Source organism: Neomonachus schauinslandi, chromosome 5 (assembly GCF_002201575.2).
Source record: "Neomonachus schauinslandi chromosome 5, ASM220157v2, whole genome shotgun sequence".
NCBI lineage: Eukaryota > Metazoa > Chordata > Mammalia > Carnivora > Phocidae > Neomonachus > Neomonachus schauinslandi.
This window is the reverse complement of record NC_058407.1, coordinates 145904680-145927970: the sequence shown is the minus strand read 5'-3', so window position 1 is coordinate 145927970 and position 23291 is coordinate 145904680. Positions and strand designations below refer to the sequence as shown.

Sequence of the window (23291 nt, the reverse complement as noted above, 5' to 3'; positions counted from 1 at the left end):
GCTGGGGGGCTTCTGGGAAAGAAGTGTTTTTGGAAGTTAGAAAGGAACACAAGAAGGGAAGCGATCTCTTCAGGCTTTTCGGCAGTAGCGCATGAATATGTGATGTTTGGAGCTGCTGCAGCCATCCTGAGACCATGAGGGGTTGAGCCTGAGGACGGTTGCCAACTATATGGTCAGCGGAGCAGACAGATGAAAAAGCCTGCATCCTCAATGAAGCGGCGGAGCCACAGGATGAACCGGCCCAGGAGAGCAGACATCGGTACCTTTTGGTATGTGAGATAAACTGAATTTCTCAAGTTCCTTTTCACCGTGAAAACAGCAGCAACTTATTTACTAAAATTGCTAGTAATTCTCCCAAGGAATACCAGGGATGTTAGTGAAGGACAGCAATGGCTGTGATTTTAAGGAGCCAGGTATGTACTAGGGGCTTTGAAGACATCATCTCATTTAATTCAACCCCTGGAAAATCCTGCTAGGTGTAGATCTTCATCCCCATTCCCAGATGAGAAGACTGAGGCTCAGAGGATGGCGAAGTCTCTGAGGTCATGCAGCAGGGAAGTGGCAAAGCCGGGGCGAACCACAGTGCCGGCTTTTCCCACAGGGCAGCACAACCCCGAGTTAACCTTCAGGCACTTCTCCCTGCCGAGAAGGCAATGCTCTCGGGTAGCACAAACTGAATTTTACATTAGAAACAGAGAGGTGACTTACAAATTAAAAAAACAAAAAACAACCAACTTCTTTTTAAAAGCAGGTCAAGGTCTGACAGTGTTGCTATGAAAATCAGGTAAGGGTGAGCATGCAAGTACTTTGTCAACAGATACGAGGCCACCCGGCCTGAAGGTGCTCTTCTGACCGGCTAGCAGCTTTCCGTCCCAATGTACGTACCCCTCTGGCACTTACTTACCTCGTTGTAAAAGAAATGGACGGTGTGGTTGTTGAGTTTTAACGAAAGTGTTTTCAGGAACGATATATAATATGCCATAATCTCCTCATCGGAAAAGTCAAACTTATGGACAATGATAGAATTTACATAGTTATTAGAGAGCAAATAATCTAGAGGGAGGAAAAAAAAAAAAACACAAAACAGATGGGTTAATTCATGCCGGAGGAAAGCCAAGCAGACAAAGTCAGGTAACAGAGGACTCTGAATGTGCTCGAACCCATCAAGCTTCTGGGTCACTGGGGTTTAAAAGGCCAACAGGGAGCAGCTTCATCTTCAGCCAACACAGAAATCAGGCAGCCGCTATGCGCAGCCTCCAGAAAGTTCAAGAGCCATGAGAGAGAAAGGCCCGGGCTACCCCTCCCTCCTACACCAAATAGAAAAAACGTCTGAACGTTTTTTTCCTTGCTGGCAAAGTTCAACATAGAGCTGGGGGTGGAGCAGATGTGCTGATGTGTGGGCATTTTCACAAACCACCCACACATGAGGGGAAAAAGCACTGTATTTTATTAAAAGCTGCTCCATGTTGCCATCAAGAGTCACACTGCCATCCCTGAATGCGACAAAGGGCTGTGTGGTTTTTTTCTCCCCATAGAGCAACACGATTTCCTAAAAGCTACTTCATGCTGAACCCTCCACTACACGCCCAGCACCAGGCTGAGTGCTTTACATTATCACCACAACGATCCAATCCAGCCCAGCAGGTCTTGTTCTCCCCATTTTGCAGAGAATTAAAAAAAAAAAAAAAATTCAGAGGTTGATTAACTTTCCAGACGTCACAGAGACCGTTAGTCCCAGAGATGGAAATGGAAGTCAGGTCCTAGGTCAAAGTCTGTGTCAATGTCATGCACTAATGGGGATGAATAATGAAGACTGGGTGGCAAGGGCCCGAGGCATGGGGGTCAACTGCAGAACGGCCACCCTCGTCCAAACCCCCAGCCCCTGCAGAAATGCAGGCCCAGCACCAGGGAAGCCTCCAACTGTGTGAGGGAAGCTGGAAAACATCTGAAGGCTGCCCCTGACTCTGCAATGGTGGCCACAGGACCAGCTAGTTCTTCATGCTGGACTGGCAGGCAGAAATAGGTCTACAGGTCAGCTGCAGCCTGTGGGCCTGCAGTTCGCAACCCCGGCCTTGGGTCCTTGTCCACGCAAATCTCTGAGTCCTCCCCAGCCACCCTGCAAAGCGGGTGCTGCCACCCCCACTGTGTGTCCTGTGGGCAGCCAGTCTGTGAATGCTGCACCATCCCACCGCCGCCCCCCAATAGTTAAAGGCAGAATGGGATCAACACCCACACCTGCAGGCAGATGTGGTAAGGTAGTAAAGCTCAATGGTTGGGAACCTGGCTACTCAAAATCTGGTCCTCAGACCCCACAGCCCAGCATCACCTGGAGCTCATCAGACACACAGAATCTTGGGCCCCAGCCCTGCCCACCGACTCAGATCTCTGGGGTGGACAAGGTACACTGGGCGTGTTAAGGAGCCCTGCTCGTATTTCAGAAGCCTTGTGTTCGAAGGGGACTTGGATCCACACTGCCCCTGCCACTTCTAGCTGGGTGACCCTGGGAAAGCCGCTTACCCTCCCCACTCTCCAGTTTCCTTGTCTAAGAACAGGAATAACAGTACCTTCCCCAGGGGTCTGCTGTGAGGATTAAAGCAGACGAAGCACTATGGACAGTGAGGGGTACAAAGCAAGCATGCAGTAATGGCAGCTACCATGTCTCTTAGTGCTATTACACGGAGACCCCAGAGACCCCACTGACCCTCCAGCCACCAGGACTGAACACAGTTGGTCTTGGGAGGGAACAGGAAACAGACCGTTATTTCGTGCCAAAGAGGTACCCAACCTAAACCAAAGTACGACTAGAAAGGCTGACATCACCAAACGCACGCCAAAGAGCCATCCAGGAGCCCGGGGCGGCGAGAGGGACCATGGCAGGGCCCACTGCTGGGTTCTCCTCAGAAGCCAGCTCTCCAGGAAAGCCACTGCCCTCAGAAAAGCCTCCTGGGTGTTCTTGGCTTTATAGACAGGCCCTGCAGTCTGTAGTCTTAGCACAGTTTTCTGTACCTCCTGACTCTAACAATTCCTGAGGCAAATCCTGAAGCTCCAAGAGAGGAGGCAGTGGGTCCGGGCGGGGGGTCCTAAGAATCTTAATTGACTTGTTTAAAAATGACATTACACATATCATAACTCTTAAGTGTACAGCTTTATATATGTGGAAATTTACATACAGGTGAATCTTAAATCCAGATACCTATGTATTTATATGTATATATATAGTGTATACACACATATACACACACACACACACGGGTATATACATATACACACAAATCTTGGGTGTCCAGCTGGATGAATTTTTGCAAACATATACACCACGTAAGGACCATCCAGATCAGACAGAACATACCTCTAACTCCGCAGAAGGCTCCCTGACAGCCCTGCCCAGTCAACCCCCTCTCCCCAACAATAAGCCCTGGTTTGACTTGAAGCACACAGACTCGTATTGCCTGTTCTAGAACTTCATATCCATGGACCACACGACACACTTCTCATGTCTGGCCTGTCACCGGTCACCATATCTGAGAGGTATCCGAGTTGCCGCACGCAGTGGCAAGAATCCACTCCTTTCCTCCATTTCGCTATGTAGTGCTCTATTCTGTGCACAGTCCACAACCTACACGCCTAGAATCTTAACTTGTAACAAGCAGCCCAGGTGATGCTGAGGCCTAGAGCCCTTCTTCCCCATCTGTCCTGGCTGTGGCTGGAGATGAATGAGCTGGCAGGAGAACGGACTACGGAGATGTCACGGGGAGCCCCACTGTGACTGGCCGGCGGCTTCCGGGCCAGTAGGGGCACGGACGCCGCTGCCGGCACTTCAGACATACAACCACGGCCTCTCGGCTGCACTCTTGAGCTGGAAAAGCCACATGCTCCCATCATTCCCCAGCGGGGACTTTTCCAGGGCCTCCACAGGATGAACTCTGTGGGTGGTGAGGGCCACCGTGGGGGCAGCCGAGGTGTCTCTATTATTCGGCTGGGATTTTTCTACTACCCCCTCACTGGGTGGCCGACTTTCTGTGGTATCCTTTTCTCAACCCAGGAGTCTCTAAGTAATCTCAGTCTCTCGGGCCCTCTGTGACTTAGGTCACTGAACCCGACAGGCGACAGGTGCACTTGTGAAATGGCTGCTGGTAATAGTGAAAACCCGGAAAGCACCTCGATGACCGTGGGCAGGTTGAAGAGCTCAGGGCTCAGCAAGACGCAGCTCTGGAGCCACACTAGGTGGGGGCACGTGAACAGGCTGCATGAAGATCTGAGATACGGCAGGAAGTCGGAAAACAAAAAACAAATGGCAAAATGCTATGTGTCCACTGGACCGTGAGGGAGAGACTCTGTGGAACTTTTGCTTTCTATATTCTCATGCTGTTTGGTTTTTGGTGCTGTTGTTTCAGAATAAGGACTTTTCCTTCCTATGAATGGAAAATAAAAATGAGAGCCAAAGTCACGTGTCCTCCTCCCGCTACCCCCAAATCGAAGTGCTGTAAAAGGTGGTGATGTCTGCCCCTTCTGCAGGGCTTATAAAAAGCTCTCTGGTGAGTTCTTCCTAAAGACAATGGCGTCTGCCTGCGTTTCTCATAGCACGGCCCCCTTTTCAGTCCTAATTCAAGAAAAGCCATGTGATCCAGAAACTCCAGCATTTTCTACCATCCCAACTACCGTGGCTAGCTGGGCTTAGGCCGGATTACCCGAGAACAGACATTTGGGGGAACGCTGGATTTAATGATGAAAGCAGCTCCAGTGGACGCCTCCATCTGCCAGACCCCAGGCTCCGTTCTGCACATCTGCTGTCACACTTAATCCTCAGACCACTCTATTCCCCAGATACGAGTATCCTCTCCACTTCACAGAAGCAGAAACCGCAGCGGGGAGCGGAGAGTCCACCCCTGGAGCCCACGCAAGGCCAACGTGGCAGAGCCGGGCCTGGGACCTGGTGGGTCACAGTCCAGAGCCTGCACCCCCGAGCCGGGTCTTCCCCGCTCGGAGTTTTCAGAAACCGCACACAATTCATATCCAGGGTAACAAAAGCTGTTAACACGGGAAACCACTTAGGGAGAGTGAGTCAACTCATATGTGTCAACTCATATTCGTCGGGAAGTGTGAGCAGAGACTCCTGGGACGGCAGCACCACCTAGTGGCTGCTTCCCAGAGCCACCATGCACAGCCAGGCCTGGGCCTCTCCCTGCCTCCTCTTGAGGGGTAATGCCACCACCTCTACCTCCTTCCACCCACCAGAAACTTTTTCTAAATCCGTCTTGGGGACCTAGAGCCTGCCTTTGACACAGACATTCAGCCACTTGTCTTCTCTTCCCTGCTTCTGGCAGGCAGGGCCTGCTGTAGTTGTCTTAGAGTAATAAAGCTAGAGGTCAAGCATGCAGGAAGAGAAGCTAAACCCGGTTTCCTGCCCTCGGATCTGCTGACAATTTGGGCTAGATAATCCTTTACTGTGCTGTTTGATGTTTAGCACCCCTGGGCTCTACCCACCAGATGCCAACAACACCCCACCCCCCACCCACGACCACAACCGAGAATGTCCGCAGGCACTGACAAATGCCCTCCAGGGGCACAATCACCCCCAGCTGTGGACCCCTGAACTAACTCGGCTGGGCCGAAGCCCCTTCTGGATTCTGGCCTTGCTAGAGCTGTCACCACGGGCTGCCGACTGGAAATCCCTGGGCACTAAGTGAGGGCACGGCCCTCACAGGGTGGTTGTTTCAGATGTAGAGCCCGGGCTTAGTGAGGGCAGAGAAGCAGCTCCGAGCCACACCCTTGCACCCTAGGCAGGCAAGTCAGCTGCCAGAGCCCACACCTTGCACACTCCTGGGCCATTCTTCCTCACCTTGCTGCTTCTAGCCTTTATTCCGTTGGCTGATGATTCAGCGACCCCAAAAAGTTATAAAGAAAAAAATGGGAACAGCCCAGAATCACTGAGCAGAGGGGAGCCCTCTCAGCCCTTCACGGTACCACACCACGCAGGGATAAACTTGGTGTTATGGACCGAACTGCATGATACCACCACTCACACCAGGAAGCCCTAACCCCCACTGTGACTACAATATACACAGATGCTTTAAGGAGGTAATTAAGGTTAAACAAGGTCCTAGGGTGGGCCCCGATCAAAAAAAACTGGTGTCCTTCGAAGAAGAAGACACCAGAACTCTCTCTCCACGTGCGCGCATGCACACACACAAAAACTAAGGCCACACCAGAAGCAACAAGAAGACGGTCATCTACAAACCAGGACGAAAGGCCTCACCAGAAACTACCCCTGATGGCGCCTTGTTCTTGGACTTCAAACCTCCAGAACTATGAGAAAACAGATCTCTGTGCTCTCAACCCCCAATCCAGGGCCTTCTGTTACAGCAGCCCAAGCACACAAAGACACAATGTTAAGCACAGACATGCAAAAGCAACATGAAAACCACGCCAAGCTATGTGCTACCAAAGCTCAGTGGTGAGGAGGCAAGTGTCAAGGATTGTCCTTACAAAGTGAGGTCTCATGACTGATATTCTCAAAGAGGATGTTCAAGGTCTGCAGCAGCTGAACGCACACGTAGCGGCCTGACTTCTGCCGCAGGATGTTCAAGAAGAAAACAAACATGTTCTTCTCCAGGAAGAAGCTGGGGAGAGAATGGAAAAGCATCAGTGGTTTGCTTCTACACGTGGAAATACAAATCATCCGGTGGCTACGTGCACAGCACACGGGTGTGGAGAGCCCCCGACCCCCAAAGGCATCTGCAGAACAGCTGGATCACCCCGCCTGCAAGGCCCCGGCTTCCCCGCGGACGCCGTCCTCCACCACAGCAAAATGTGGCCTCTTGCGCTCTCTCCCCAGAATGTGAGCACAGTGCTGATCCTGGGAAGCAGAATGGGGAAGATCTTAACGCACTGTGATTACACAGTAATCTACCTGTGCTGAGAAACCCACCAGGCAGCTTTTCCCATCTAATACTCTCTATCCTTAGTTTTCCTTACTAGGCCTCTTTCCTTTGCTTTGGTATCTTTGCGTGTTAAACAGCACCACCTGGAATTCCCTCTACAAAGGGGCAAGATAATGCTAGTAAAAGTTTCCAAATCTGGGGGGAAAGAACTGGAAGGGATTGAAGGGGCTGATGGGGGAGGGGGGCTACCCAGCCCCCAGGTCAGCTTCTGCCTTTCTTGTTCTAGACAGGACATCTGTCTACATGCAGCCTGGGAATGTGGACTTTTGGGGGTACACGCTGGCTCTTTTAGTCTTACAATGGAGACAGGACCCCCTGATGCCTATCTTGAAGGGCAGAAAATGGTGTTTCTAGTTATGTGTTCTCTGTATGCAAGCTAAGACCAGGTAGTAACCGCTCCTCTGGGTGACTCAGACAGGTCCCCGCAGTCACAAGTGTCTGTCACTTGGTTCTGGGGGTCTCTCTCCCCTTGGCTGTCAGCTCCACGGTGGCAGGATCATGGGCCTGGCTCTTGCTCAGTGCTGCATAACTTCTGTTTGAATTCATTAAAAGGTAAACGAATAAGCAAACCAGAAAAACAAAATCAAACCTTTTCCAATTCTGATTCTGGGAAGCTGTCTGCCTACAAATGCCATGCACGTTGATCCCCAGAATATCTCTATCATTTGGCCTATTTTGTCTTCCTTTGCTTCAGGTTGAAGTCATCAGTGACTCCCAAGCATCCCCCAACAAGCTCACAGCAGCACCATGACCAACTTGGGAACTTGTTAAAATGTCTGTACCTAGACCTGGCCCAGGGACAGATTCTGCAGGTCTAGCATGAAATCCAGGAGCCTGGATTTTTAAAACTCCCTAGGGGAGGGAGGGGTTCCTTAGAAAAATGGCTAATTCTAGATCTGGGGCAGGGAAAATACAAGATGAGCCTGCAGCATCTTAGAGTACAGGGAAGTAAGGAAGTGCTCAAAAAAACCAGAAGGACGGGGTGTGTCAAGGGACACGGGACCCAAACCTGAAAGAGCCCTCAGTTCCCAAAGCTGGACCTGGAGCAACACAAAAAATAACACGGTATTGGATCCAAAGTCTACTTTAATCCAATAATGCAGTATTGCGTTTTAATTAGTATTAATAACACAGCATTTAGTAACGGTACTGGACACAGTATACTTTAATCCAAAGTATATAATAAACATCCACGAGCCCATCTTGATATAAATAAATCACTGAATAAATAAACGGGAAGAAGAGACAAGTCTTCCGTGCAGAAGAATTTCAAATAATGTACGTAGAAACTCACCCCCCACTTCCAGAAGGTGGAGCTAAATTCCCACGTCCCCACGTGGGCTAAATGGAGCAACTCTCTTTCAAAGAACAGTGTAGGAAAAGGGGAGAAGAATAGCTTTATGGTAGAAAAACCTGGCCAACACCACCTTAAGCAAGCGATCAGATTAACCTCACCAGAGAGCAGGTGGATATCGTGACTGCTGATATTGTGGGATGAGAAGTGCACCGTGGTCTTCTTCCCCATAACCCCCAGGCTAATCATGAGAAAGACATCACAGAAACCCAGACAGGGGTAGAGGGCATTCTACAGGACCCTTGGCCAGTACCTCTCAAAGCCATCAAGGTCAGGAAAACAAGACTGAAAATTTGTCACAGCTCAGAGGAGGCTGGGTCGACATGACAACTAAATGCACTGTGGGAGCCTGGGCTGTGTTCCTAGAGCAGCAAGGGGATCTTCATGGAAAAACTGGCAAAATCCAAATCAAGTCTGGAGTTTACTTAACACTAACGTACTAGGGTTAGCTTCTGTTTCCACAAATGCACCCTAGTCAGATAAGATATTAACAGTGCGGGAGATAGGGTGAGGGGTGTTTGGGAACTTTCTGTACCATCCTTGCGACTTTTCTATAAATCTGAAATTATTCAGAAAGATTAAAAATAAATTCTCCTGGGGAGCCATTTAGGAATCGCTGGGCCTCTAAGGACTCAGCAGTTTTTCTGAGACAACAGATGGGCTCAGAAAGTCTACTCTAGTCAAGGGGGACACGGTTTCTAATCTTTAACCCAAAGGTCATTCACATTTTCAAAACGGACACCAACCAACTGATCGATTCCCTGTGCATCTCAAAGGATGCCAGCCCCGTTTGCAGACAACACCTCCCCTTTACTCACGCTTTCCTTTGGGGAAAAGGCCAGTGTCACAGGTTTGCATTTTCCACAAATAGCTTTATCTTAGGTAACCCTACTGATAAAAACAGAGAGCTATCTGGAAAATCAGAATATCTAAGAAGAAGCCAGGCTGGAAACGGAACACCTTTATTTGTTTTAAATGGGTTTTTTAAGTGGCCTCCATACTTAGAGTTGAGAATATTTCATATAAAAATAAAATCTGTGTTTGGTGGCTGTCATAAGCCAGATCCCCCTGCATTCAGACTCGGAGACAGGCCTACTGGGGAAGCTGCCCACAGCTTCCAGTCTTTGCTTTCTAACCGTCCAGGAGGGACGTCTTTACAAATGATCATGTGCTAACAGTTCTTGAGTGCCTACTCTGTACCAGGTGTTGGGCAGGAACTTTCTCTCTAAAGATGAGGAGGGGCTCCTGGACAGCTCACTCGGCTGGGCATCCGACTCTTGATTCCTGCTCAGGTCATGATCTCAAGGTCATGAGATGGAGCCCTGCACTGGGGCTCCGTGCTGGCTGTGGAGCCTGCTTAAGACTCTCTCTGCCCCTCCCCCCTTAAAAAAATGAGGAAACTGAGGCTGTCCATGAATGAGAAGCCCCTTCGCCGCTTACCAGCTGTGTGACCCTGAGCATAAATGGCGATGCTCATGACAGGAGGGCCTCCACCCCGGGGCAGCTGGGAGACTTAGATTATCTCATCGAGAGCTCAGCACTGCGCCTACCCAGCAGTAAACACAACAAAGATGAGCTCTTCGTGTCTCCCCAGGGCAAGGTCCCTTCAGTTCACTTAGAAGCTAACTTCCCAGGACATTTTCTCCTTCCTTCGGGGAGATTGTCAGACACTATTTGGAAAATTGTCTATCGTGTTTCCAGATTTTTCGAGAGACACTCATTTCCCTGACGTTCCCACTGTCAGCTTACGTTTCTCCAGTGTTTCAAGGACATTTTATATAGATAGAGATACAGACTGAGATCTGCACAAGACCCAAATGGGTGTCAAATCCTGACGTCATCAGGAACGACTCATGGCATACATTCAGAATAATATTCAAAGGAAGGAGAGTCCAAAAACAAAAAACATTGGGAAACCCTTACTCAAATACAGAGCTGTCATTCTGATCTCCCCAAATCAGGATCTCAGTGATGGAACGGATGGTCTCCACTAGCAGGTTCCGGTTCTGTTCTGTGACTGTGGTGTTTTTGGTCAAGACGTGGTACAGATACCTGACAGAAAGGAAAGAAAATGACGGGTTACCAACTGAAATATATGCCAGGTTCAATGACTACTAGTGACATTCTGGGGATAATCTGGCTGTGCTTTTTCAGATGTGGTTAGCTCAACTCCCATTCGGAGAAGCAACTCACCACCCAAGAAAAATGGCAGGCAATGCTGTGAAGTGTTAACCGGAAACATGCCAACCCAAACAGACACAAGAGAATCATCGAGCTCTTGAAAACGGCCGTCCTCAAACTCCCATGTGCACGAGAATCACCTGGAAAGCCGGATAAAGTGGGGCTACTGGAGCCCAGCTGGAGACTCAGAAGCAGCGGGACTCACGGGCCTTTTCAACCCCCGGGTGATCCTGATGCTGCTGAAGCAAATGGAAGCACATGGCCCAGGCCAAGCATCTAGCATAAAAACCCTCAGCCAGGCTGATGCAGAGCTTTAGAAGAAGAGCCCCAGATTAGGGAGGGGAGATCCCAAAGCCAGTCCCTGGGGCAAATATCACGTACAATCAAGACTACCCTTGGGGGGCGCCTGGGTGGCTCAGTTGGTTAAGCATCCAACTCTTGATTTCAGCTCAGGTCATGATCTCAGGGTTGTGGGATCGAACCGAGTTGGGGCTCCCTGCTCAAAGACGGAAAATGGCCCTCTCCCTCTGCTCCTCCCCCACTTGCATGCTCGCTCTCTGTCTCACTCTCTCTTACATAAAATCTTTAAAAACAACAAAAAAAATGGGTACCTGGGTGATGCAGTCGGTTAAGCATCTGACTCTTGGTTTCAGCTCAGGTCATGATCTCAGGATTCTGAGACTGAGCCCCGTGCCCGACCCTGCGCTCAGCGTGGGGTCTGCTTAAGACTCTCTTTCCCTCTCCCTCTGCCCCCCCACCCCGTGCATGCACCCTCTCTCTGTCTCAAGTAAATAAATCATAAAAAAAAATGGAATGCCCATCAGAACTCACAGCTCAAATGAAGCGGGTGGCTTGTAGTTCAAGGCACTGACCTCATCTGCTGGGTACCCGCTGTAGGGGGGTGTCTGGGAGGCTATGGCCCTGAGCTTCACCCACCCAAGTGTTCCTGGAAGGCCTCTGCTGCCCCAGACCTGTGCCTGCCGCTGGGGTAGAGGCAGGTCGACCCAGTCCCATCCTCAGGCCTCTACCGGTGGTCAGGGCAACCAGAAGAATCACTGAGGCCAGTCCTGGGCGATGTGGGGACTAGCGCCTGGCCAGACGCCCTGGGAGTGCCACCTGCACAGCTTTAAGAGCGTTGTTGCAAAGGGCAAGACTTCACTCTTTTCTATGGCTGAGTCATGTTCCATTGTATATATATACCACATCTTCTTTACCCTTTCATCTAGTGACGGGCAGCTGAGCTCTTTTCCATAATTTGCCCATTGTTGATAATGCTGCTATAAACATCGGGGTGCATGTATCCCTTCCAAGAAGACTTGAAGATGCTGACACCCCTGCCTCCTGGCTCCCAAAGGCGCTCCCTCCTCTCCCTCAGGGTTGTCCCTCAATTTTTTTTTTAAGATTTTATTTCTAAGTAATTTCTACACCCAACGTGGGGTTCAAACACACAACCCTGAGATCAAGAATCTCACTACCACTGCGCCAGCCAGAAGCCCCCCTCCCTTCGAGTTAGTATTTTTGTATCTGATGTGGATGGAGCTAGAGAATGTAACACAAAGCGAAATAAGTCAGTCAGAGAAAGACAAATACCACATGATCTCACTCCTATGTGGAATTTAAGAAACAAAACAAACATGGGGGAAAAAAGAGAGGCAAACCAAGAAACACTCTTTTAACTATAGAGAACACACTGATGGTTACCAGCAGGGGGGATGGGTGAAATAGGTGACGGGGATTAAGGAGTGCACTTGTGATGAGCACGATCACTAAATTCTACACCTAAAACTAATTACACTGTCGACTAAGTGGAATTTAAATAAAAACTTGAAAAAAAATTAAAAATAAAATAAATAAAATAAAAAGACAGCATGTCCAGGGCCCAGACTGACTTAAGCTGTCATGGTTTGGGAAGAAAAGGGGGACACCAAGAGGAACTGACTCAAGAAGAGTCACCTATGACTTCTTTTATGGCTACCTTCAGTTTGGAGGTGGGGCTGGTGAGAGCAAGACAGAGGGATAGGATCCTACCATCGAAAATCCCCCAAAATGGGTAGGTTATAAAGAGGTAGAACCTTGCAGATGGAACAGTAAGGCCTAATCTGCTTTAGGGGGCTGGGTTTTATTTAATATTGTTGCTGTCTGTTATATTTTAAAGACCGTACAGTGAGTCACTTAATCACTGAATCAAAGATTGCATGCAACTTCTAACACACAGTAACTAGAACAGCTCTCCAAATACAGAAATCTCCACCACCTGTGCCCCAAATCTACCAGCAAGGCTGCACGTGGGCGTGGAGGCCAGTTTCCCCCTGTGCGAAGGGGACTCCACAGCACTGAAGCACCCTGGATGAAATGCAGGAGGACCCACTCGTGAATCTCTGCCTCCACCTCCCCTCCTACGCATTTTTCCCCAAGAAGCTCAGAGTGGAGTTTTCCAAATTGTGCTTCAAGGGCCCCCTACATCAGAATCCCCCTTCGGTTGCAGATTCTAGCTCCCCACCCCAGATGCACCCACCGAAGCTGACTCAAGTGTGCATTCTGAACCAGCTCCCACTAAGTTTTCGGCGTTGCTGCATCACTCACCCCATGGCCACCAGTGACACTCGGCATGTGGCCCACAGTATGCCCCCTACCCTGCTGGGACAGGCTTCGTGGGCAGCGTCGGGGGGAAGGGCAGATCCTCCCCACTCTGGCGTTTCCCTCTGCGGAGATCATCCACAGCATCCCACTAACACACTCCTGGCCCAATGGGAGAGGCAGTGGCTTTTATGGCTCCGAAGACGCCCAAGAGAGATAGGACGGTTTAAAATCTTTAGGACCAGCCCTGACTTCTAACTCTTGGCATCTCTTGGTGAAGCCTTCTGTGTTGAGAAGCGGAGCTGGTGTGCTGTTAAGGATATGCAGTTGAATGAACAGGCACCAGGCACCCACATGGGGGCAGCAAGTAGCTTCCCTGAGTACGGGCGCTCCCACCTTGGGGAAGTGAAACCCACGGGGTCGTTTTGATTGAAGGTGTAGTTTCATCACATCCATGCAAAGGAAGTAGAGTCACAAGATTTATTCCTTACAGATCCCAGGAGCTGGGGGCCCGGGGTCGTGCAATGAGTCAGAGGACGGGCAGTTCTCCATCACAGGAGATGGTACAGGAGCAGGACACAGCAGGGTAGCAAGCACCTGTTACTGTGAAGTTTCTGTTTTACCTTGCAGTTTGGCTTAGCATACATCTGGAACTGATTTTTCTGTGTATGGTGTAAGATATTGGCTAAAATTAATTTTTTCCATATGGAAATCTAGATGACTCAGCGTCATTTACTGAAAAGGTCCTCAGTTCTCTCTCCAATGCACTCTAATGTCACCCCTGTCATTTATCAGATGACTGCACTTGTGGGAACTCTTTCTGAATGCTCTAGTTCCACGGATCTATTCGTTTATCTTTGTGCTGATACCACGGTGTCTGATTATTGCAGCTTTACGATAAATCCTGCTATGTGATAATGGAATTCCTCCAACTTTTTTCCCTTTGTTTTTTCATTATTGTATTGGCTATTCTTGGCCCTTTACATTTCCATATAAATTCTAAAATCCCCTTCTCAACTTCCACAAAACTACTTGCTAAGATTTCCTTTAAGATTGCCCTAAATCTCGGGGCGCCTGGATGGCTCAGTCATTAAGAGTCTGTCAAATAAATAAATAAATAAAAAATCTTAAAAAAAAAGATTGCCCTAAATCTCTTGCTAAATATAGCGGGAACTGACATCTTTACAATAAGGTAACATCATGACATTTACATTTCTCTCATTGTTGGCTGGATAGGGTCTGGCATATCTTTTGCTAGATTTATTTGTAGGTAACCAATGTTTTTTGATGCTGTTGTAAAATGGTAGTGCCTGAAATACTCATTTTCTAAATGTCTGCTGTTGGTAGATGCAAACACCCACTACATCTCAACCTCCAAATTTCTATGATGATTGTACCTGTACCTTGCTCATCTTTTCACGCCCCACTATACCCTAGCACGCTGTTTTAGGTAATGGGAAAGGAAGGAAGGAAGGAAGGAAGGAAGAAGAGGCCCTCAACATATGTTTGCTTAAATGTACGGGGGCGGGGGGGGATAGCTGAATGGATTAAGGTTTAATATTTTAACGCTGCACCTAATTCCTGAGCTTTGGAAGATCAAATAATTCAACTATCTAGAGATATCAATATAGCTTAATAACTTTCTGATTTTGAGCGTAACACTCATTTTAGGAAGGTTGAATGCTTCAACAACAAAAGAGACCTGTCAATTACGCCACTGCCCAGAGATGAGCACTGCTGGAATGTGATCTGTTTCCTTGGGTCTTGTCCTTTGCTGTGGATATTCAGGTAGTTGAGCTCCTGCTGCAGATCCATTTCCCTGCTCATCTTTCCCACCCCCTCTTAGGGTAATAAAAGCATTTTTGTTATTGACAACCATTTGCAAGCATCTGTAATGGCTACACAGTTGACAGGACAAGCACAGCAGTTACTCTTCTGCTGGACATTAGGATTCCTCATTGTTTAGATGATCAACAATGTTACCATGGCTGTCTTGGTGTGCAAGGCTCTGTCCCTATCTCAGATAAGTTTCCAAGGGCAGAAGGACAGAGTTTTCTCTTACAATGATCACTGGTACAATGAAAACATTTTCTCTCAAATTCTGTGTGTGCACATTTTTATCATCATCATCAAAACAGCTGCAGCCAGGCTCTTTTGCGAGGCCCTCTTCTGAGTGCTTCAGATGTATTCACTCATTAAACCCTTAAAATAAGCGGGGTTGATGCTCTGGGGAGCTGAGGCTCTGGGAGGCTAGGATCTGCCCAGAGTCCTGATGCAGGGGACCCAGGCAGTCTGACTCCAGACCCCTTGCTTATAACCATGATAGGATAGAAAATGCAAACAACGAAGTAAACACTATTATTAGCAAGCATTTACATGAAGTTATAAATGAATGCCTAGCATGCAAGGAAACCAAGCAGATAAACAATAAACCAAAAAGGCATGAAAATACATATCCGATCTTAAAGTCAGTACTTATAACTGACCCTTACTCTATTTCTTCAGAAAACAGCCAACATCATTATATCTCCAGCACAAGTTCTGTAGAATGTAGAATCTCAATATCAGACCCTGCAAAGGCGTGTGCTCTACGTTGAGTGATAAGCTGAAGAGTCTGAAATGTTTGGATAGAAAACCAGAGCCTGTTGCCAGCGCACAACGAACACACCAGAGGCTCCTCGCCAAGGACGATGAACTGTAAACAAATTCTGCCTCCACAGACCCTGCTCTCTCAAGAGGCACTTATTTCACAGGTTAAACCATTACAGTCAATAATCATTATGTCCACTTCAGAGACACACACTAAGTTCATACAAGTTTTATGACCTGTATCATAATATGCCTCTTAGGATGCTCCTACTGGAAAATCCTGAAACTTAAGCTAAAGTGTGAGGAAGGATAAGTGGAGTGGCAGAGGCCTTAGGAGACCAGAAGTCCACTCCCCACAAAGCACACATCCCCAAATAACAATGTCTGGGGGACAGAGGGACACGGAGCCTTTGTCTGTTCGGTCTGCTCAGTACCAGGGCAGAGACTACCCAGAGCATTCCCTCTGTGCGTTGGGAACCACACGTGGTCAATGCCCGGCCCTCTGGCCTACAGGACAAGGAGAAGCTCCACATGGGGTGCAATAAGACCAGAGGATTGGGGACAAGTGTGATAAGTGGTGCTTCTCCCGATGAATCACCCCAGAAAGATGTCAAACTGGGCCAGCCAGTGAGACTGGGTCTGAGATTTGGGATGCTGACAACCACACAGGGGTGTAGGCAGGGCTTGCAGCCCTACACACAAAGTCACAGCTCCAGCATGGACGCGGGGACCAAACTGGCCAGAGCAGGCCATTGTTAAGAAAAGCCTGGCCAGAACTTGCCTCTTTCGTTCACCTGTGACAAATACTCGCTGATCACTCATTGTGTGCCAGGCCCTGTGCCAGCATCTGACAATTCCCAGGTGAACAAGCCACCCAGGTCTCTGTCCTTGTGAAGCTTATGCTCAAATTGGGAGAGACAACATATGCTCAAGTAAGACCATTTGTGACAGCAAAAGGACAAGCCTGAGGAACCCTGGCCAGCTTCCTGGGGATCTAACTCACGGCTGGGACAAAGCTTGAAAAGCCCAGAGCATCTAACAGCTGGTCTAACTGTGGCGATGGGAAGACTGTACATGACAATGTATTAATTGAGTGGGAGTAAGGACAAGTGACATTAGAGATGACGGTAGAGCTTCTTGCTGCTGAAGTCACCAGGGCAATTTTTATGGAAGAATTGGTATTTCAGTAATACAGTGGGCATTTGGATGGGCAGGAAGAGGAGAGCTCAAGTGGAGAGAGCAAAGATGCAGACAGGCGGGCATGTGAGGTGTGTGTCACAGAGAGTGAGACAGGGGGCCCATCAAGGTGAAGCAGCACAAGAAACACCCCTGGATTAGGGGAGGTGGCCACCGTCACTTCCCAGAAGGCCGCAGCGGTCCAACTGGATGCCCACCTCCTGCTGGGCCCTCCCCCAACCTACCCTGCAAATTTTGGCTGGACCACGGTACTCCTGTTAAAAAAAAAAAAAAAAAAACCTTCAAGGGCTGCCCATTGTTCTCAGCCTGATGTCCAAATTCCTTAATGTGATTTAAGGAGAGTTCTTTGTGACCTCTCCTGCCTCATCGATCTGCTCTGGGGTCCTACACTTCCCCCTGCCCCCATATGCAAGCCCTTGCTGAATGACTTGAGCCCCTCTTTCTCTCTCTCTCCTCCAGGCCTCTCAATCACTGTTTCCTCTGCCTACAGCATCCCCGCGTCCACCCTCCCCCCTATAGTCTGGCACACCTCTCATCTTTTAGACCTCCCTTTAAATGGGTGTCTGCCTACCAAGGATGCTCCTGACTCCCTAGCCTGCATTAGAAGGCCCTCACCTGTGCTCCAAAACTAGAAGGATGGCAACAGAGTCTAGAGCACTCTGAAGGCCTGGATGGAAGAACTTGGACTTGACATAATGGGTGCCTCGGGCTCACTATAAGTGAAATGGTAAATATGATATCCTTAAAAAAAAAAAATTAGTCTGGCAATACTATACTCTTAAAAATAATCGGTGCTGGGGTGCCTGGGTGGCTCAGTCGTTAAGCTTCTGCCTTCGGCTCAGGTCATGATCCCAGGGTCCCGGGATCGAGCCCTGCGTCAGGCTCCCTGCTCCGCGGGAAGCCTGCTTCTCCCTCCCCCACTCCCCCTGCTTGTGTTCCCTCTCTCGCTGTCTCTCTCTCAAAAAAATAAAATCTTAAAAAAAAAAAAAAATCAGTGCTATCTTAGGCAAAAGTTGACTAAACCGGGAACAGGTGAGCATCTGCCTGCTAGATACACATTCCCCTTCTCTTTGGGTAAGAACCCCAGATTTTCCCAGGGGAAACCACCCCTTTCTCTCATTCTCTGTCCACTAGCTTGGGAGGAGCTGATGCTGCCCCAGTTCCGGGCAAGGGCCAATTAGAGCACCCCATACCCCTGGCCACAGTGACTAGCTCAGGGTCAGGCATGAGACCCCAGGTTGGTCCAACTATACTCACTTCTGGACAATATTTAGAGAAAAAGCTCTTTTTCCCACGGATTGCTAGACTGATACGATGTAAGCCTAGAGCCTGCTGAGAATGACACCAACAACACAGAAGAAAGCTGAGACAAGAACTGGAAAGAGACAGATGCTGACAGCTTTGTCTGAACACCTGGACTTGGCCATGGCTTAGCTAGGACAGACTGCTCAGGGACAGGAGCCAATCAGTTCTGTTTGGGGCATAAGGCAATTCCAGCTGGGTTTCGGTCACTCACAACCAAGAATCTTGACCCACACATAAAGGTAATCAGAATTAAGGGGACAGCACAACACAACACCAAAACAGTTCTACCAATCTGTGGACTTGCGGTTCCTGCTAAAGGTGATCTTTCAGAAGCAATCACACAACTCCATCTCAGTAAAGGTTCTGCTTGCTGGTGGGCATTTGTTAGTCAGTGTCACGGCCTTGCTACTAGTCTGGGCAATAAACCACCCGTGACGTGTAGCCAATAACCTCTTACTATCTCAGTCTGCTTCAACTGAATCTCTAACTCAATTCAGTACACAAGGACCACAGGCACACAGTTTCCCACTACTTAGCAAAGTCGAACCCTGTCTAACAGAAAGATTCCTTTCCAGTTTGAAAGCTGAGAATGTTAGAAGAATAATGTGGTTCAAAAGCAATTCCCGCTCTCTGTACTATCTTCTCGATTTTTCTTTAAATCTCAAACTGTTCTTAAAAATAAAGTCTATTTTTAAAACGGGGAGGGTTCCTAGGTGCTTTTCATGTCCAAAAAAACCTTTTAAAAAAAAAAAATCTAAATTCTTTATCTTAATCTTTCCTCTCCACCCACACTGCCCTAGGTCAAGCTAAGAGTATATTAGGGTGACCAAGACTTTCCCAGTTTTAGCACTGAAAGTCCCATGTCCTGGGAAATCCCTCAGTCCCAGGCACACCGGGATGGTTGGTCACCCTTCGTGTCAGATGAAGCCCAAGCCCCGTTCTACCTCCAGTCTTATTTCCTACAACCACCAGCACCACATTGATACTCCACAAACCCCAGGGTCCCCCTCCCACATCCTGCGGCCCCACATGATGGCTCTGTCCTTGAAGACTCTGCTCTGGTGTTGCCTCCCCCAGAAAGCTTCCAAGGGTTCCTACAGAACCCTGACTACAGAGCTCCCAGCACTTGTCCTGCTGTACAGTCACTGGTTTTATGGCTGTCTCCCCCACCAGCCTATGAACTCCCTCAGGGAATGAGCTGTTCTGTACCTAAGGCCCAAGATGCTTACTATCAGAGCCAAATGAAGAACATCACAAGCACTGGGGTGAGCACTAGCTGTTTATGACATTCTTTTCCAAGTCATTTTGGGATCTTCTAAGCCCCACAGCAGTCTGCAAATTGCCAGGTTCCTCAGACTGTAATATGGATTAAGCTGATCTGCCTGATCCAGGACAGGCAGCTCAGGTTTCCAAAAGCACCCAATGGCCTTTTAACCTCAACAATGAACCTGGGCAGTTCCCAGATACTTCAAAGGAATCTGAGAACCTTTACCAATCCCTGGCTGGCTGGCGGGTAAAGATGCCCCATCAGGCAGAGAGACTCAACCAAGTTGAAAGTCTGCCCAAACTGACTTAGGAAGCAGCTTCCTTCAGAAAGACAGTGCAGTGGTGCGAGCACTGAAGTCAGATCCAGGCTTTTTGACCATTTCAGTTGTTGTCACCTTGTGGCAAGTGATTTAACCTCTTTGAACCTTAGTTTCCACTTCTATAAAATGGAAAACAGTAACAGTTCCTATAACTCACAGACTTGTGAGGACTAAAGGAAATAACACACAGGAAGTCCTCAATAAGTACCTGGCACCAAAAAAAAAAAATGCATTCAATAATTATTAAAGTACTTTACAAGGGCTGGAGGCAGGCAGAGCTAGGTGAAAGCCTGCAGGTGCCTGGATGCTGGCCGGAGGCCCAACGTCCTTTAGATAACCATCCTCCCCTTCTCAGCCACATCTACCCACTCTCTAAATTCCTGAAATCCTTCTGCCTCTCCCTTTCCAGTCCAGCTGCCGTCCCATTTAAGATTCCTGACTTCCCTACACACCCCCATCCTGTCCTGTGCCTCTCTCCTCCCTATGTCCTCTCATCACTTCCCTAAAACCATTCCTTACGACATACTGATCCCTCCTGCCCCCCCCCCAACTCTTTGAGACTCACAAACATTTATGAAACGCCTGTTCCGTGCTAGAAAAGACATAGCTGAGAAGCACAGCACCCCGACCCCTGGCCAAATGAGAAGCCCCAGCTGATTTCCCTCCCACCAATCCTTTCCCTGGGCCCCTGTCTTCCTTCTACTGCTCCCTGCCTCCCCCCTCTAATCTTCTTCCTTCCCGTTAGTAATCTTCAGAGCTCCCTCTGGAAACCAGCCTATTTCTTACCACCAAAGGATTGCCTACTCCCAACCCAAATGCCCCCCCCACTAGATTTTTCTCCCTGAAGTCATTCCCTCCACAAAAATCTCTATTTTCCATCGCCTCACCCCCCCCCAAAATCCTAGGTTTGTCTGCATGCTCTGGACCTGTCCCCAATTCACCCATTTTTTCCCCACTCTTTCGGTAGCCACTGAGCTCCTACTGTGTGCCAGGCACAGCGCTAGATGCTGGAAATACAGCTGTGAGCAGAACAAGCAGTCTCTGCTCTCCTGGAAGTACCAGTTTAGGAGCAGACAGAAAAGAAATAAAAAACAGGGTAAAGGCAGATAGTGAAGACAGGCATTGAACGAAAGCAAGAGAAAGATCAGAAGGAAAGGAACTGAAGTGGGTAAGCACTTTAGGTAGGGTGGTCTGGGAAGGCCTTACCTAGCTGATAAACACAGCTACAACTATTAGCCACCTACAGTATAAGAGACACTAGATCAATCTCTTTCCATGCATGATATTATTGAATCCTTGAACAGTGTATACCATCCCCATTTGCAGATGGGGAACCAGAGGCTCAAGGAAGTGAAGTAATTTGGCCAAGGTCACACAGCCATTAAGCGGTAGAATCAGGATTTGAATGCAGGTCTGACTGCAAGGCCATTCTGTGCACTCCTGCTTCCCAGGACCATGTTGGCCACCTGTCCTCCCCCAGAGCTCTACTTCTGATATTCCCCTCCTTAGACTCCCCCAAGGGGAAAAAAAATTTAAACGATTGTCCTTTATTGAGCACTTGTACATGCTTCCAGTTTTACGAGCATTCCCTTACCCAACCCTCAAAACAACCACAGGGAGTAGGTGCTGTCACTATAACCACTTTACAACTGAGGAAACTGAGGCCTAAATTCACACACTTAGATTCGAACCCCGATCTGACTCCCAGGTCCAGATCTCTGGCCCCTAAGCTGTCCAGCCTAAGAAGTACCACCCTCAGAAGCTTGGTGCCCACCGCTGCCCCCGGGAAGAACGAAGTCTGCATCCGTAAACTGAAATCTATGCCCTTACTTTACAAATGGGGATACTGAGATTCTGAGAAGCTAAGCCACTTGCCCAAGGTCACACAGCGAGGAGCGACGGTGTCAGGGTTCGAACCCAGGCGCCCTGACTCCAGAGCCCTCGCTCTTAACCATCGTACAGCCTCTCCCGGGGGTCTCTCTCCGCCCTCCACCTCGCTCTCACACCTCGTAGCGCCCCCAGCCCGGGGCTATGCGCCCCCAACCCCACGTCCAGCCCCGCGGCCTGGGCCCCTCAGCCCCCAACACACTCACTTGAGGTGGTCCAAGGAGTGGATGTTGCGGGAAGACTTGCCATGGCCCCCGCCCACCCAGCTCCGCGAGCGGCCAAACATGTTGGCGGCCCCGACGCGTTGCCCGCCTCACGGTCTCATGCCCGAGCGGCCGAGCGGCCGGGCGCCCGCAGCGGCAACACAAGCGGAGGAGGCAACGGCGGAGGTGGTAGGGGGACCGCCAACCACCTTCCTCCCCGGCCCACAGCTCCGCACTGACATTCAGCCGGAACCGGCCGTTCGACCGCCGCGCTTTACGGCCGCCGCCACGAGGAACGCTGGGAAGTGCAGTTCGCTCGCGAGGCCCCCGCCGACAGGACTCTGCGAACGAACTACAAGGCCCGGCGTGCATCGGGCAACTGCGGGCCTGCGGCCTTGGAGAAGAGGCGGAGCGAGAGGAGGGGGAAGAGCCCGCAGTATCGGAGGGTGGGCGGGAATGGGAAGCCTGTGCGCGCAGCCCTGAGGAGGGAATCGGTGAAGATGGGTGCTTAAAAGTAACCGCAGTGTTTACAATCTTTAGCTTGTATTATAAGAATAAGAATAGTTATTGCATGGCGTATCCTATGTGCCACCGTCCTGAGCGCTTTACATATACTGATATTTAAGGCTAACCACCAACCTAGGAGCTGGGTACTATCATCCATCCCCATACTACCTATGGCGAAACTGAATCACAGAGGGGTTGACTTACCCAAGGTCATGCAGCTAGTCCGTGCGTGGTTCAAACCCTGGCACCCTCATTTTATGCCCCAGTAAATTAATCTGTACCAAATCGGCAATGGTCTTGACTGTCCTTATAGCTTTTTTTCTTTTTCCACTTAAACTTAAAAAATAGATTTTGAAAGGCCTTCAGGCAACAATGTACCAAAACTGAACCTCCTCTGCTTTCAGAGGGTTTCTCTAGTCTTCACCCAAAATTCAAGCAATTCCCAAAACTACCACATTGAAGAAAAAGAAGAAGAAAAGAAACATCCAACTCCCCACATAAGCCAAGAAAATGTATCTAAATTTCTATCCTGGAGTAGAAGTTAAGCTACCTGGAGGCAAGACTGCCCTATTCACCATTCATTCATTCCTTTCTACACCGCAGTTATCTAAGGCCTACTGTGTCCCATTAACTGTGCTCAGAGTTGGGCTGAGGGCCCATGTTCTCCCCACTGCCTAGCACAAAGTTTGGCACATCATAGGGTCTCAACAAATATTGGCAGAGTGAATGAGTGACGGAATGAAGGTGTATTTCACCTTCAGCAGTTGGAGGTTTAACGGTTTGCTCTGTAATTCATGTAAAGGGGCAAAGAGACAGAAATGGAGAAAAACGGGCAGGTCTAATCTCCAAACACACACAGACCTAGCATCTTTCCAGGCCCTCCCTTTTCTCTGGGCCTAGATTTCCTCATCTGTACAAAGGGGTAGCACACTACACAGCCACGTCTAGCTGCAATTAAGCGATG

General features: G+C 49.1%; 1 protein-coding gene across 1 annotated transcript in view; it reads right to left on the bottom strand.

Moving 5' to 3' along the window:
* The window catches only part of CLEC16A (C-type lectin domain containing 16A), a 145709-nt gene extending 123629 nt beyond the window's left edge, over window positions 1-22080 (bottom strand). The window contains exons 1-4 of the mRNA XM_044915263.1: window positions 21824-22080; window positions 10219-10347; window positions 6487-6620; window positions 905-1053 (exon numbers count right to left, since the gene is read on the bottom strand). Of these exons, the coding sequence (XP_044771198.1) occupies window positions 905-1053; window positions 6487-6620; window positions 10219-10347; window positions 21824-21903 (492 nt within the window). The 5' untranslated portion in view covers window positions 21904-22080. The remainder of the gene's footprint in view (window positions 1-904; window positions 1054-6486; window positions 6621-10218; window positions 10348-21823) is intronic.
* Between the last annotated feature and the right edge of the window lie 1211 nt (window positions 22081-23291).